The sequence below is a fragment of the Lepidochelys kempii genome, chromosome 4 (genome assembly GCF_965140265.1).
Source record: "Lepidochelys kempii isolate rLepKem1 chromosome 4, rLepKem1.hap2, whole genome shotgun sequence".
NCBI classification, from domain to species: domain Eukaryota; kingdom Metazoa; phylum Chordata; order Testudines; family Cheloniidae; genus Lepidochelys; species Lepidochelys kempii.
The window spans coordinates 97,922,868-97,937,320 of NC_133259.1; the positions used below are offsets into that span (position 1 = coordinate 97,922,868).

A 14,453-nucleotide genomic window follows, 5' to 3' on the forward strand; every position below is an offset into this window, starting at 1 on the left:
AGGGGGAGCTGGGAAGTAGCCCGGGGACAGCTGATCCAAGTCTGGCTGCAACACTACCGGAACCCATGTCAGTGTGTTGCGTCCGGGATCTGCACTGACACAACAGCGGGACTTTGGCTGCTGCTAGGGCTCCGGGCTGGGACGCAGTGGAGTGGAAGGGCTTGCGCCACCCCACATGTGGGTGGCAGTCTCCCCCCTCCCAGGCCTCTTGGAGCCTGAAGCCTGGGTGTGCTATTTACCTGTGTTTGCTCAGCCCCTGCCTGAGGGTCTGAGCCTTAGACTCACTGCTTCCCTACCTATATAAACTGCTGCTCAGCCCCTATCTGAGGGCCTGAGACTTGAATTCATTGCTGCCCCACCCTGGGCTTGGGCCTGGGCCTGTTGACTGTGTAACTTGTTGCTCAGCCCCTGCCTAAGGGCTTGAGCTGTGACTCTTTACTGCCCCGCCCACATCCCAGGCTTGGGCTTGTTAACTTTCACTTGTTACCTATGTGTGTTCAGCCCCTGCGGGACGGCTTGAGCCAGGACTCCTGTGGCCTGACTGATTCCCCAGGGGCCAGTGCTAGGACTAAGGGAGGCGGTGTGGTTCCCCACTGCCCCGGGGAGGGATGAGCCCCGACGAACCCGCTCCACATGGGTCATAGGAAAGGCTACTGACGGGGAGTTATGAGATCACCACCTTTACTTCTGCGCTGCTGCTGGGGGGCTGCTGCTGCCTTCAGAGCTGGGCAACTAGAGAACAGCAGCTGCTGGCTGGGCTCCAAGCTCTAAAGCCAGCCCCACTGCGAGCAGCAGCATGAAGTGAGGATTGCAGGGTATGGGGGAGCAGGTTACCCTACATCTGGGTTTTCCTGGCAGCCCCTCCGCCTGGGTCGGGGTGAGGGGTGCTGATAGCTGGGGCTGCAGCCTCTCCGCCTGGATTGTGGCCTGTCCCAGCCAGCTGCCACAGAGCTTCCTACAGCTGGGGGAGGTTCCCAGAGGTGGGTTTGACCAGCTTGTGGAGTGGCTCCTGCAAGGGAAAAGGAAGTCCTGTCCCTCCCCAGCCTGGGCTGGGATTAGCGATTGGAGCCTGACCCACAGTAGAAGCCTGTGGCTGGGGTGCCCCCAGCCCTGCCCCTCCCCTACAATAGACTGATTTCACGGTCCATGATGTGTTTTTCACGATCGTGAATTTGGTAGGGCCTTATCTGCAGTGTAAGGGCTGGTCAACACTGAAAACTTAAGTTGGCATAGCTACACATGTCGGGGTGTGAAAAATTCCCCCGGTGTGGACCCCCAGTGTGGACAGTTCTGGGTCCATGGTGGAGGTGGATTTACTGCAGTGAGGGGAGAACCCCTCCTGTTGCTGTAATGAGTGTCTACACTGAACTGCTGCAGCTGTGCCACTGTAGCGTTTTAAATGTAGACATACCCTAAAAGAGATTGTTGAAATACAGGGCTTGTCTATGTACAGAAGCTGTGCTGTTTTAACTAAAATAGGTTTTTAAACTGATCTTAATTAAGTCTGTGCAAATCCCTCTATGGTGACACAATGATTTAAAATATTTGCCACCTTAGCTTTTATATGTAACTTTACCATTGAAAGCTTAAGTGATATGAATTAGTTTTAAATCTTCAGTGTGTCTACCGAGGGTTTTGGACAAATTTAGCGAAATCAGTTTAAAATAGCACCTTTTGTTAATCCAGTGCAGTTTTGCATGTAAACTTCGTATAAACTGGCTGTGATGGGTTCGGTCACAGAGATCCCCTTGGTCCAGGCTGAGGTTGATGGTGGGATGGAAATTGTTGAAATCATGGTGGAATTCCTCAAGGGCTTCTTTTCCATGGGTCCAGATGATGAAGATGTCATCAATGTAGAGCAAGTTGAGTAGGGGCATTAGGGGACGAGAGCTGAGGAAGCGTTGTTCTAAGTCCGCCATAAAAATGTTGGCATACTGTGGGGTTGCAAGCTTCCAGAGAACAATTATCATCCATTTCTTTACTGTCTGAGCAGCTCTCGTCTTGGTGTCTATGCACTTTAGTGTTGGGATGAGTGTGGCATACTGTTAGGGGGCTTATTCCTTCACCCACTTACTTCCCTGGTCCTTCTCGCATGAACAGAGAGCAACAATACCCGAAGTCCAAAGGTGCAAACAATTCGATGTGTATTGAAGTGAACTTCCAGCAAGCATGATTCCAGTTTCCTTCCTTAGTGTCCCCCTTCCCAGCTCTGACACCACGGAGCCTTACACCTGTGTCCCTGTTCCCATTCCTGCCCTTGGCCAAACATGATTCCAGTTTCCCCACCCCCATTCCCTGTTCCCATTTTCCCCTTTAACAAAACATAATTCCACTTTCCCCACCCCCATTCCCTGTTCCCATTTTCCACGCACACACCCACCCACTCACTTCCTGATTGACTGCAGACTATATAGTAAAACTTGAGTTCAGCTTAGCTATATCTTAACCAATCATTTTCCTGAAATTTAACTAACCGATCCTAACATATTGGAACATGATTATATAACCAATTATATCCCACCACCTTAATTAGTTTACACCCAGCAAAATTAATTATACAGCAGACAGAAACAATCACAGAACCAGACAGAGATTATACAGACAAACAATAGCAAAGTGGGAACTATAATGATAAAACAATACAGAAGTGAGGATTTTACATCCCAGCTATTGATAAGTGAGTTCTTGCCAGACAGGATGCTATCAAACTAAGTTTCCTTTTACATTTTCTAGGCACTTCCCTTTCTCTGGAGGCGATAGGCACTATCAGGACGGGATTGTATTCCTAACAGCCCAATAGCACCTTATTTCAATGTGACTAGTTGTGAATGTGAGGATGTGACCGTTCACTTCCCAGTTTATGGCTGCCTCTGTTGCTTAGCCAAAGGTCTTAGCCTAAGCACAGGGCCTCAGACTGTCACAGTAAGAGAAGGACCTTACACTGGCAGACAGTGATTTTGATTCTTTCTTTTATACCTTTAACTAGCCAAGTGATAAGAATACACCTAAATTCTTCGAGTACAGGCCTTTACCGACAGGCCTGAATATCTGTATCCTAACACATACAACAACAGGAACGTGACCTTCCACATACAAAAGTTCAGGAGCAGTTGCTGATCATCCCAGATTTGCATCATGATCCAGTCCTACCATTCAGTGCTTGTAGTACAGGCCCCCAAAACACTGTTGCACTGTGTGCAGTTTGTCATTGAATACCTACAGTAGCTGGTTAGCTTTTTTGCTATCTTCCACTCATCCTCTGTATCCCCTCTGTGTCTTGAGAGTGTGGTTCTTGCAAATATGAAAAAATCCCTTACCCTGTCCTTAAAATGGGCAAGAGACGCTCCACTGATCTGTTTGGCTTCTGGTGGTAAAATGAAAAAACTGCAAAAAAAAAAAAAAAAAAAAAAGCCAAATGTCAACTCTCTCTGTTGAAATAGCTATGTGAGTAGCAGTATTCCATAAGAACTTCTGTGTAGACATTTCCGTAATGGAAACCACCTTCTTTTTATCAAAATTTCCTTGCTCGCTTTTGGGGAAAGCTACAGTTCCAGGTTGTCATCATGTAACATCGCTATTAAGATCCTTCAACATTCTTGCTAAAGATCTTCAGCAAAGAGGGAATAGTGAGGACCTGGTTCATGTATTTCAAATCTAAGTTACATTTACTTAAATTAAATTATCAAATTGCACAAATGTTGGGAGTTCTTTCTGCAGAGAAAAAACTTGCTAGAGATCTTTCACTTTTTTTGCAAAAACTTCATAAAATTCTTGACTTGTATTCCCTTCATCCTCTTTTTTCAAGCCATTTTGTGCAAACACACTGTTGCAGTAACTAAAAACAAGTATCTATTTACATACCTTATAGTACAGAGTATACCTTTAAAATTTTTAAATACATTTCAAATACAAATTTAAATATTTGTCCGTCCCGTTCCAAACTATATTGCTGTTTGAGTCCATACTTACAAAATATCTAAACCTAACCCGCAAAGGTTTCTTCTCGCTTTGTCCTCCTTTTCACGCACATGCACACGGGTCCCTTTCTCTCTCTCCAGAATTAGGTTAAAAAAAAATGTAATGCCACTTCTGAAGGCTGAGCTGCAGCATTTCCTTTTTCCATCCCAACTGTTGCTGATGTCACAGAACCATAAATCCAGGAATATTGCAAAATTCAAGGGAAATGAGATGGGGGTGGGAGAAACAAAAGGAGAAACTGGGTGAATGGGATAGAAGCTAAGCCCTCTGAGCAGTACAAAGGAAGCTAGCAAGTTTGGCACAGGTAACTGTAGACTTAACTGCTATAGCAGAGAGGTTGCCTTCATCGTGCCTAGTCCATAAGTGGCGCTCAGGTATTTTGAGAGTGCGCTTGTTTTAGGCTGTCTTAGGGAGGAGAATCCATTTGCACAGTTGTTCTCACACCTTTTGTAGTTTTCCACTGGCTGTTGGTGGGTCTTCTTAATTTAGCCATCTGCCTTTCCTTCCAAACTTCAAAATTATTTGGGGGGGGGGGGGGATGGGACAGGGAGGAAAGAGGGTTGATAGTGGAAAGGAAAGCATTCCCACATTCTCTGCAATATTTAATATCTTTAGGTAAGGCAGACCTACAAGCTGATCTGCCTGTGATTTAGTAGCTGGGGCAGACGCTATGTAGAAATAATTTGGGGAGGAAGAGTAAAAGAAGATGAAATAAAATGTTATTTCTGCTGTAAAAGCCTCTTTATATGTCTTGTAGTACCCCAGTATGGGAAGAACAGATTGTCTCTCCTAAATTTGGTGATATATATTTTTCCCATCACAAGGGTCCGTGCTAAACATAGGCACTGACTCTGTGTGCGCTCTGGGGCTAAAGCACCCATAAAAAAAGAAGTGGATGCTCAGCAGCCACCCCCCAGACAGTTGTTTGGTGGGCCCCGCAGATCAGCTCCTCCCCTTCCACCCTGCACCTCCCACCTGCTGCTGATCAGCTGTTCAGTGGTGGGAGGGAGGCGCTGGGGGGGGGAGGGGAGGAGCAGGGGCGGGAAGAAGCGGAGCGAGGGCAGGGCACTCTAGGGGGTGTTGGGGCAGAGTGGGGGCAGGAAAAGGCAGGGCGGAGTCTCGGGAAAGAGGCAGGTCGAGGTTGGAGACTTGGGAGAAGGGATGGAGTGGGGGTGGAGCATCCCCAGGGAAAGCTGAAAGTTCGGCATCTTTGGTGCTAAATACAGTTTCCCCTCTTAGATAGGGAAGATATGGATCCTTCCAGTATCTCAATTTTTTGTATGGAAGATAAGAGCTGCAAGGGTCCTATTTTTAAAGTGGTGTTGGGTTATCCTCGAATCCAAGGGGAGGTAACGACATTATTTAGTGCTTCTGAGATGTAGGTGTGGATAATGTTTATAATGTTTATCCGCAGCAGGATGGGAGTGGGACGAATGATCTTTCAGTGTGGTAGGACCAAATGATGAGTGATAGGGAGGCATAGAAACAATTGCATATTCATTAAAGTTAATGGCTAGGCATCTGGTTTGCCTCCAGTAGAACCTGTTCAGTATTTTAGATTAGATGTGAACTGCTTTTCGTTTTACATCAGATCCATTTCCACTCGTCATTCCACTGATGTTCTTTTTTTCCATTTTGTCCCAGGTAAGGATGCGTAATGGATAGTATTTAGCCACTGGTAACATTGGGCAGCATTTTGGAAGTCTGCTTGCTTTGGAGATAAACTTCTTGAGTGGTGAGGTAGTGAGTTTGGGGGTGCATCTGAGCATGGCTTAAACAGCAGGTTCAGAGGCATAATCCGAACAGTAGATAGTATTCCAATGCAACATAATAGCTACAGAGATGCAGGTATGCTTCCAATTCAATGAACTATTGTAATGATCTGTGACAGTACATACACTTCCCCTTTCAGATAGTACAGAAAGTATTGTAAAATGGGCCATCTTTATGGTGATAGCCCTAGTCAGTTTCTCATTGTGACTAGGTGTATAGGTGGGATTTCAACCTAGTGATTTTCTGTCTTAAATTCAATGTCTGAGCTAAACAAAATGAAATTCATGGTATCTTCAAGGATCTGTATTGACGTAAACTTTGATTTAACTATATTAAAAGAAAGTTTGACGTTTTTCCTCCTTATTTTGAAATATAATGAATGTTTGTGGAAGGATTGTTGCCTAGTGGGTAGAGCTGGGGCCACCAGGGCTAGACTCTTGACTTCTGTTCCCAGCTCTGCCACTGAACTGCTGTGTCCTTAAGCAAGTTGCTTCACCTTTTGTGCTCATTTCGCCATCTGTAAAAGAGAATACCAACTACTTATAGGGGTTTGAGGCTTAATTCATCAATGGACCTGGATCCATTAGTGGAAAGACTCCCATTGACTTCAGTGGTCTTAGGATCAGGCTCACAATTCACCCAGTCCTTTGCGAGCCTAAAGTCAGAGCTGCTTGAAAGTGCAAAGTATTATCTAGAACTGTGCTTCATAACCATGTATTTATTTTACATAGGAAATCAAGATTTTCCTAATATTTTGGCAAGCCATGGTTTAGAAAGTACTACATCTCAAGCTGTCGGTGATCGCACAGGAAGTGGCATGCATCCAGAATATCTTGCTTATGGGTTGGTTCCTGTCTTTTTCATCATGGGCCTTTTGGGGATCCTCATCTGTCACGTGCTTAAGAAAAAAGGATATCGGTGTAGAACAGAGGCCGAGCAAGAAATTGAAGAGGAAAAACTTCGAGAAAAGATAGGTAAGTAATGTCAATGTCGTCTTGTTCATTTTTATGCAGTATGTTACTAATCTGGAATGATCCATAGCGGGAGCGCGCGCTCTCTCTCTCTCTCTCATAATACATATCCTCGATTAAATAGTTTAAGAACATTGACTTAACAGACAATTAAATGGTAATTACTTTTGGCCATTCCCAACCTAACCAAGTGACCTCTATTAGGAAATTCTACCAATTCCCAATGTCAGTCCTCTAAAATATACTTTTAAAACCTTTTTTTGAAGGATCAAAGTGTCCAAAATACTTCATGGAGACAAGGTGTGTGAGGTAATCTCTTTTATTTGACCAAAGTCTGTTGATAAGAGAGAGACTAAGAGCCCATGTCTCTCTCATCAACGGATGTTAGTCCAGTAAGAGAGACATGGGCTCTTAGTGTCTCTCATCAACAGACTTTGGTCAAATAAAAGAGATTACCTCACCGACCTTGTATCTCTAATGTCCTCGGACCAACATGCTACAACGGGTAGGCAACCTATGGCACGCATGCCAAAGGCAGCACGCAAGCTGATTTTCAGTGGCACTCACACTGCCTGGTTCCTGGCCACTGGTCTGAGGGGCTCTGCGTTTTAATTTTAAATGAAGCTTCTTAAACATTTTAAAAACCTTGTTTACTTTACATGCAACACTAGTTTAGTTATATATTCTAGACTTATAGAAAGAGACCTTCTAACAACATGAACATGTGTTACTGGCACGCCTAACCTTAAATTAGAGTGAATAAATGAATGCTTGGCACACCACTTTTGACAGGTTGCCAATCCTTGCGCTACAACAACACTGCATACAAAATACTTTATAGCTTTTGTGACTATAAACTGCGATTTGAATAGCGAACCCACTTTTCTGTATTTCATCTGCTGTCTGCAGCAATAGTGTGCAGTGCATAACTCTTTTAAAGATTGACATCCATAAACCAGCCTTTTTTAAAGCATAACTTTTTGGTGTATGTTTAACAGTGCAGATACTTGAATTTTATTTGAGTAAATTTAATACTCCAGTACTACGGTTTCCACCCTCTCTCTCCTCCCCTGTTGTGATGGATTGGAACATTGGTGTGCTCTGGCTATATTCTTTGGTGTCAGGCCTTAACACATTTGCTGCCATCATTTTTTCCCCTTCTTTTCTTTTTTCCCCCCCTTCTCTAACATTTTTTCTTTGTGCTCTTGTTCTTGTCCCCTTACTTGTCAAAGTGTACTTGCAGTGTGTGTTAGTGGCTCCATGAATTCAGTAGCATGTGGTGCTGAAGTTACTTATTTGACTTGGGAGCAGAGGAGAAAAGCTTACGCCTGGTAGGTTGTTCCTGTTGCTGTCTTTATTGGGAGACCCTGTGAGCCGTGGGTATTTTTCTTTAACTTTGTAGCTGGAAGTCAGGTAGGAATGGTAGGGTGGGCTCTCTTCAGGAGACAGGCAGGAGCTCCTCAGTGAAGCAGAGAGACCAAGTAGCTTTAGGGATAATGCTGCCTTTCCTGGTCTAATAAAATTAAAATATTGAGTAAGGAAGTGACTTTCTATATTTTTGTTGCCACATAGGGCTGCCAGGTGTCCAGTTTTTGACTGGAATGTCCGGTTGAAAAGGGAAACTGGCAGCCTTCGGTCAGCGGCCTTTGCCACTGGGGGACAGGAAGAGCAACAGCTGATGCTGGAGCCTGGAGGAGCGGCTCCGCTTAGCAGCTGCTGCTCTTCCCCCCCCACCCCAGCCTGACAGAGAGAACTGGCTGGCTCCTGGACCAGGCTCCAAAGTAGGTTCCGGCACCAACCGGGGGTGTGTAGGTAACCTGTCTGCCCTCCTGCCCCGCTTTGCCCCGATTCCCCAGCCCCACCGTGCTGTACCCTGATTTCCCCACCCCGGCCCCTCGCTCCGGGGACCAGTTCCCCCTCTGCCCCAGTCCCTTGCTCTAGGGATGGACCCTGTTGTGCCCCGAATTCCCCACCCCAGCCCCTTGGTCTGGAGACTGCCCTCCCACTCCATTATGCCCTGATTTCGCCAGCCCCTCGGTCCAGGGACCGACCCCCGCTGTGCCCCTATTGGGCAGGCTCTGCGCCAGCTCCGCCCAGCCCGGCTCTGCAGGTGGCAGGTGAGTTCCAGGGGATGAGGGAATGAGTAATGGGCTGGGGTGGGGGACAGGTGGGGGGCTGGGCAGAGCCTCGGAGGAGGAGGCAGGGCAGGGGGTGGGACCTCGGTAAAGGGGTGGGGGAGGGGTGTTCTGTTTTCAGGGATTAGAAAGTTGTCAACCCTATAATAGGGTGGAAAGCAGTGGTGTATTCATTATGCACAGTTACAGAGTCAATTTTTACCCCTTAAACTACTTGAGAAGGCTTTTTGTGAGACTCCCCCACCAGAGTTCTCAATTCAGAGATTTTTTTACACAGGTATATTTATATACTCATTATATTTAAGTGCTTTTTCTTAAAGCCTTGGCTCCTGGAGTCATGCTGTTAAATGAAAATCTTGGCTTTCATTTAAAAAAATGTTTCTATCCCTGTGTTGTGTGGAAAAGCTTGAAAATGCAAATCCTAAAGATTCAAACTCTAGAAGGCAAACAAAAATCTAAAATTTAGTATTTTTATAAAATCTTTTAATTTTTAAGATAATCTCATGATTTTGGGAGGGTCTGGCTCTTGATATTTGAATGCTTGGGGCTGGCAGTACCTGACTCTTGTCTTCCTAGTTGTAGTGAAAGGCGCTGAATATATAGTCTTAGCTACTGAAGTCTGTGGTTAACAATATAGCAGTGCAAGCTTCCCTGCAACAACTCATTAATTTGCTACTAGTCAAGTGTGAGGTATTCCATATGTGGTAACTTAATCTCCAAACCCATTTTCTGCTGAGATTTATATTCCTTCTGCTGTTTTAAAATTTAGGTGAGAAGGAGGATGAAAGTGATGATAGAGTTTTCATAAAACTTTGAAATATCAAACTTCTGTGTTTTCAGGGGGTATTAGATGAAATACATGAACTTAAGAACTCAGTCCTGATGTCTCTAGTGAGAGAACCTTGCCTGAATAAGGGCTGCAGGACTGTCTTCAGGATTGTTACTAAAATCCATAAAAAGTGTGTGTTTGGGTTTTTTTAATATGCAGTGATATAATACGTATGGAATAAATATATATTTAAAAAATGAGATGTTCTCCTGTTTTCCTTACTTTACCATAGGAAAAAAATTGATAGGAGGCTGTAATACTGACTATATATTGTTGTTTTTCCCCCATAGAAATGAATGAAAGTGTAAATGACAATAACGATACTGTGGGGCGAATCGTCAACATCATTATGGAAAACGAAGGTACAGTTTAATATCAGTGTACAGTGTTCTCCGTTAAAGATGTGAATTCCTCTGATGCAGTTTAAAAAGCTACATAGTATCATAAAGAAAAGGAGTACTTGTGGGACCTTAGAGACTGACAAATTTATTTGAGCATAAGCTTTTGTGAGCTACAGCTCACTTCATCAGATGTATTCAGTGGAAAATACAGTGGGGAGATTTATATACATAGAGAACATGAAACAATGGGTGTTACCATACACACTGTAATGTGCTCAGATAAATTTGTTAGTCTCTAAGGTGCCACAAGTACTCCTTTTCTCTTTGCGACTACAGACTAACACGGCTGCTACTCTGATACCTGTCATAGTATCAAAGTGTTTCCACAGCATGTTAGGGCTTTCTTCATTCCGATGCGCTCTCATACCTTCTTGTTGGCACACACTTAACGTTCTGAAATGGCTTTTTAGAATGAGACTTCCCATATCTTCTCTAAAGTTAGTTTTGTGGGTTGTTTTTTTTTTTGGGGAAGGTTGGTTCATGTTGGAAGTTTAACTTGTCTCTTTCACCAACACAAGTTGGACCAATAAAAGATCTCTCGCCCATCTTGTCTAATATCCTGGAACTAACACAGCTAAAACACTTCAAACTTGCTTTTCCTGTCATTAAAAATAATAGAAACTTTGCAGTCTTTGCAAGAGCCTGAATGTTCTTATTTTTAAAAGAAGAAGATAAAAGAACTAGCTTGTTCGCTTAATGGTAATGTCAAAGCCTATTTGGGATCATTTAAATACTACCATTACACTGACTGGCTTGGAATGGAGGGGCAAGTTCCGACTACTGCACATGTGTGACTGAGGCAAAGGTTTTCAGCAAAGTAGGGAAAACAGGACAGCAGCACTGCTGTTTACTTTGTGATGGATGTATCTAAACAATGGAAAACTAAATGTTTGGAAGGGGGAAAGAATGCTGAGCAGCTATGCAGCCATGTTATGTAAGATCTTCCCCCTGTAACATCACTTCACATTCTGCCTGCTTGGCCAAACAAAGGGCTAGCTGATTAGGAAAATGTTTTTCTGTTTTGTTTTCAAATTTTGTATTTTGCATTTGTGTAATTCAGATACTTAAACACTAAACTGAGTCCTCTGAGGACAAGTACTTTGGATTTATTCAATAAAATTCTTTTAGAAAGAGGTGGTAGAAGAATTTAAAAAAAAAAAACCTGCTGAAAAGGTACACTAAATGGTTTATTGAAGAGTTTTAACAATATATCAAAATGTAGAACCCCCTGAATATTTTATATATGTGCGAGCAGTATATATCTGTATCTCCACCCTTTCCATAAACACACCATATTATATGCATGTTTCAATGTGTGATCGTATATACATGTTGGAACATTGAAGTAAACACTCTACTTTATTTCAAGTTAGTTAATACATAGTCAAAGATACGTAAGGACAGAGGCTTGCTTGTAGCTCGGCTTGCAGGGGAGCAATGAAATAGAGTGGCTGTCCGGCCAAAACAGGAGAGTGGTGCCTGTGTAGCATTCTTCTCTGTAACATTGATGGAATCTGCTCTTTGCAACATCACACAATTGGGATTACATGGGTTTTTAGAGAGTTGTAGGACCTTAATCAGGGAGTAGCTGCTATGTATTGAACTGCTCTTCTATGAGTTTCTCCCAGTGTAAATTTATGTACAAGTTAAGACTGCCCTTAGACCATTAACTTCTCCTTTGTGGCATCCAACCTGCAGTGTATAGCTGAACTAGTGATCCAGTAGCAGTACAGCTCTAGGAATATGCCAAATGCAATGCAAAGGCTAGTATCTATGTGGATGTCCTGGAAGCGAAGGGAATTAGATCAGATTTTCCTTTAGAAACTTGGGCTGTTCACAGTTGAAGGGTTGTAGCTCCTGGCCTTTTCTGTACATTCATAAATACCCTGAAGAGAGAATGTGGTGGCTATTCAGAATTCACTTGTTTATAATTGGAATACTTTTTTTGTGCAGGTTGGGAGTAGCTGGCCCTCAATATGTTGCTCTGAATATGTGATCTGTCTATAATTCTTAAGTTGTAGTGTACTTAAGGTTGTGTAGTACTAGTGTGCACTGTTAAACAGCTGCTTATTTTACCAAAAGGCAGCTTTATTTTAATGGTGGCTGAATTGTTGCCTTTGAGATCCATCCAAATAATTAAATATTCATTAACTCCACTAATCTTTGACTTGTGGCCTGGGAGTGCTTTTTAGACAAGGTTATCAGTTTGGTAGATTGTATGCATGGTATTAAGCATGTCAAGCATTCTCATAACATGGACAGTAATATATGTGCTTTGTATTGGGACTGAGATGTGTTCTACAGCAAGAGTAACTTTACCTTCTCAATTATAAACTCCTATAAGTTTTTAAATAAATCAGCATTTCATAGAATCATAGGACTGAAAGGGACCTTGAGAGGTCGTCTAGTCCAGTCCCCGCACTCATGGCAGGACTAAATGTTATCTAGACCATCCCTGGCAGGTGTTTGTCTAACCTGCTCTTAAAAATATTTCATCATACAGATTTATTTTGTTTGCATGCAGATTTTTTTATTTGTTGCCTTTGGCATCTTACCTTTTGGAGACTCCATAATGCAGACTTCTCCGGTCTAGATGGAACTAAATTCAGAGCCATTCAGTTCAGCTCGTGAGATTGCTGTTAATGCACCTTTGCTAAGTGGATTCTGGGTCAAAATTAGAATCTTCAGCTTGCTTACTTTTTACTATCTTTTTTTGGTTATACAAGGACATAGCAACACATTTCTTCTAACAATTTCTGTTTATGCTTTTTGCAGCAAATGCTGATATGTTAAAGGCCATGGTGGCAGATAACAGTGTGTGTGATCCTGAAAGGTAAGACCTTTCTATTTTAACTCTGTATGTTTCCTCTACTATGTCAAGATGTACCCTACCAATGATTCTATGTTAATTAAAACTGAAATCTCAGTGAAATTGCAATCCTTTAAATGCTATTATGATAACTGAAAGTTTGTTCACTCTAGTTTTAGATTCAAGAACATTCAGTAGCAGTCATTTGGGAGCTTAATCACAGGGATGCTACTTCAAAGATGCAGTTACTCTTTTTTTTAAAAACAAAAAATGCATATGTTCTTGTCACACTACTCCTGTAAGTTTATGTAGTGTCCATTTTTATCAAAACTGGAAATGTACATTTGATTTCATAAAAACAAGGTATCTATATCTCTTATTAGAAAAAATACAGATTGCCACAAGTTGCTTTACTTGCTAATCAGGTTTTTTCTATTCTTTTGCTCTCACTTGCCTGAGTCATTGGTTGAAAAGAAACTATTTTGATTTCATTGTCTTATTCTTCTCTGATTCACTGAGATTTCTACTGTAAATCTCAATGCATACACACAGAATTGAAAGTTCCTCAGAAAAAAGTTTCTCTCAGAAGAGAGAGGAAATCTATCATACCGGGGATTGAAAATTGACAGTAGCTCAGAGTGCCTTTACACACTTGTTTAATTCTTTAAAACAAGGCTAGGGCTTGAAAAACTAACCCACCGCTTAACAGCTAGAGAACTAACCCAGATTGCTAGAGGCTGATCTGAAAGATGAGAGGGGAAGAGACAGTAGCTTTCTAGGGGCTTGATTTGTACAAAACTTGACTTCAAAAATACACATCTTTCTTTTTTTCTTAGAATATTTGTTCAGTTGTAAATGTGCGTATACTTTGGGGTAGTATACACAGTTTTATGTGCCAATATAACTATATATGTTTTAGAAAATGAGAGAGTTAAAGTGGAACAACCCTTCTTAGGCCTTGTCTACACTGGCAAGTTTCTGTGCATTAAAGCAGCTTTCTGTGGTGTAACTACTGAGGTGTACACACTACCAAGTCACTTAGTGTGCAGAAACTCCTCAGTTGCAGCGTTGCCAAAAACCACCTCAACAAGAGTCTCTTGTCGTAAACCTTACAGCGCAGAGGGTCCAGTGCTGTATTGGCAGTGTAAACATATTACAGTGCAGAAAACAATCAGTTGGCCTCCGGAAGTGTTCCCTAATCCCTCAAGTGGCTGCTATGCTCATTGTTTTGAACTCGGCTTCCCTGGAGACATGTGCCCCTCCCCTTTCAAAGCTCCATTTCTGGCAGCCCTTACATGCTGTGCTGATCTGCTCTAGGACACACAGCAAGCCATTAATGTGGTAATTCTTGTGCTGTTGAACACAGGGGTGTGTGTGTGTGTGAGAGAGAGAGAGAGAGTGCTGTGCAGAAAGCCCAGGGAGGGAGGCAGGAACTGATGTCGGGGTTTCCCCCTCCCCCTGTCTCAGCTCTGGTTACTTCCTGCCGCTGTCTGAACTTACAAGACAGTATGCTGACACACTCTGTCCCCCAAAACACAGTCTCTCCTCCCCCCTCCG

General features: G+C 43.0%; 1 protein-coding gene across 5 annotated transcripts in view; it reads left to right on the forward strand.

Moving 5' to 3' along the window:
• The window catches only part of RELL1 (RELT like 1), a 57,496-nt gene that overhangs the window by 3,185 nt on the left and 39,858 nt on the right, over positions 1–14,453 (forward strand). For all 5 annotated transcript variants that reach the window (XR_012158694.1, XM_073342312.1, XM_073342310.1 and 2 more), the window contains exons 2-4: positions 6,483–6,725; positions 9,977–10,048; positions 12,863–12,920. Coding sequence is in view for 4 of the 5 variants with exons in the window: in XM_073342312.1 (XP_073198413.1) it covers positions 6,483–6,725; positions 9,977–10,048; positions 12,863–12,920 (373 nt within the window). In the remaining variant the exon portion in view is untranslated. The remainder of the gene's footprint in view (positions 1–6,482; positions 6,726–9,976; positions 10,049–12,862; positions 12,921–14,453) is intronic.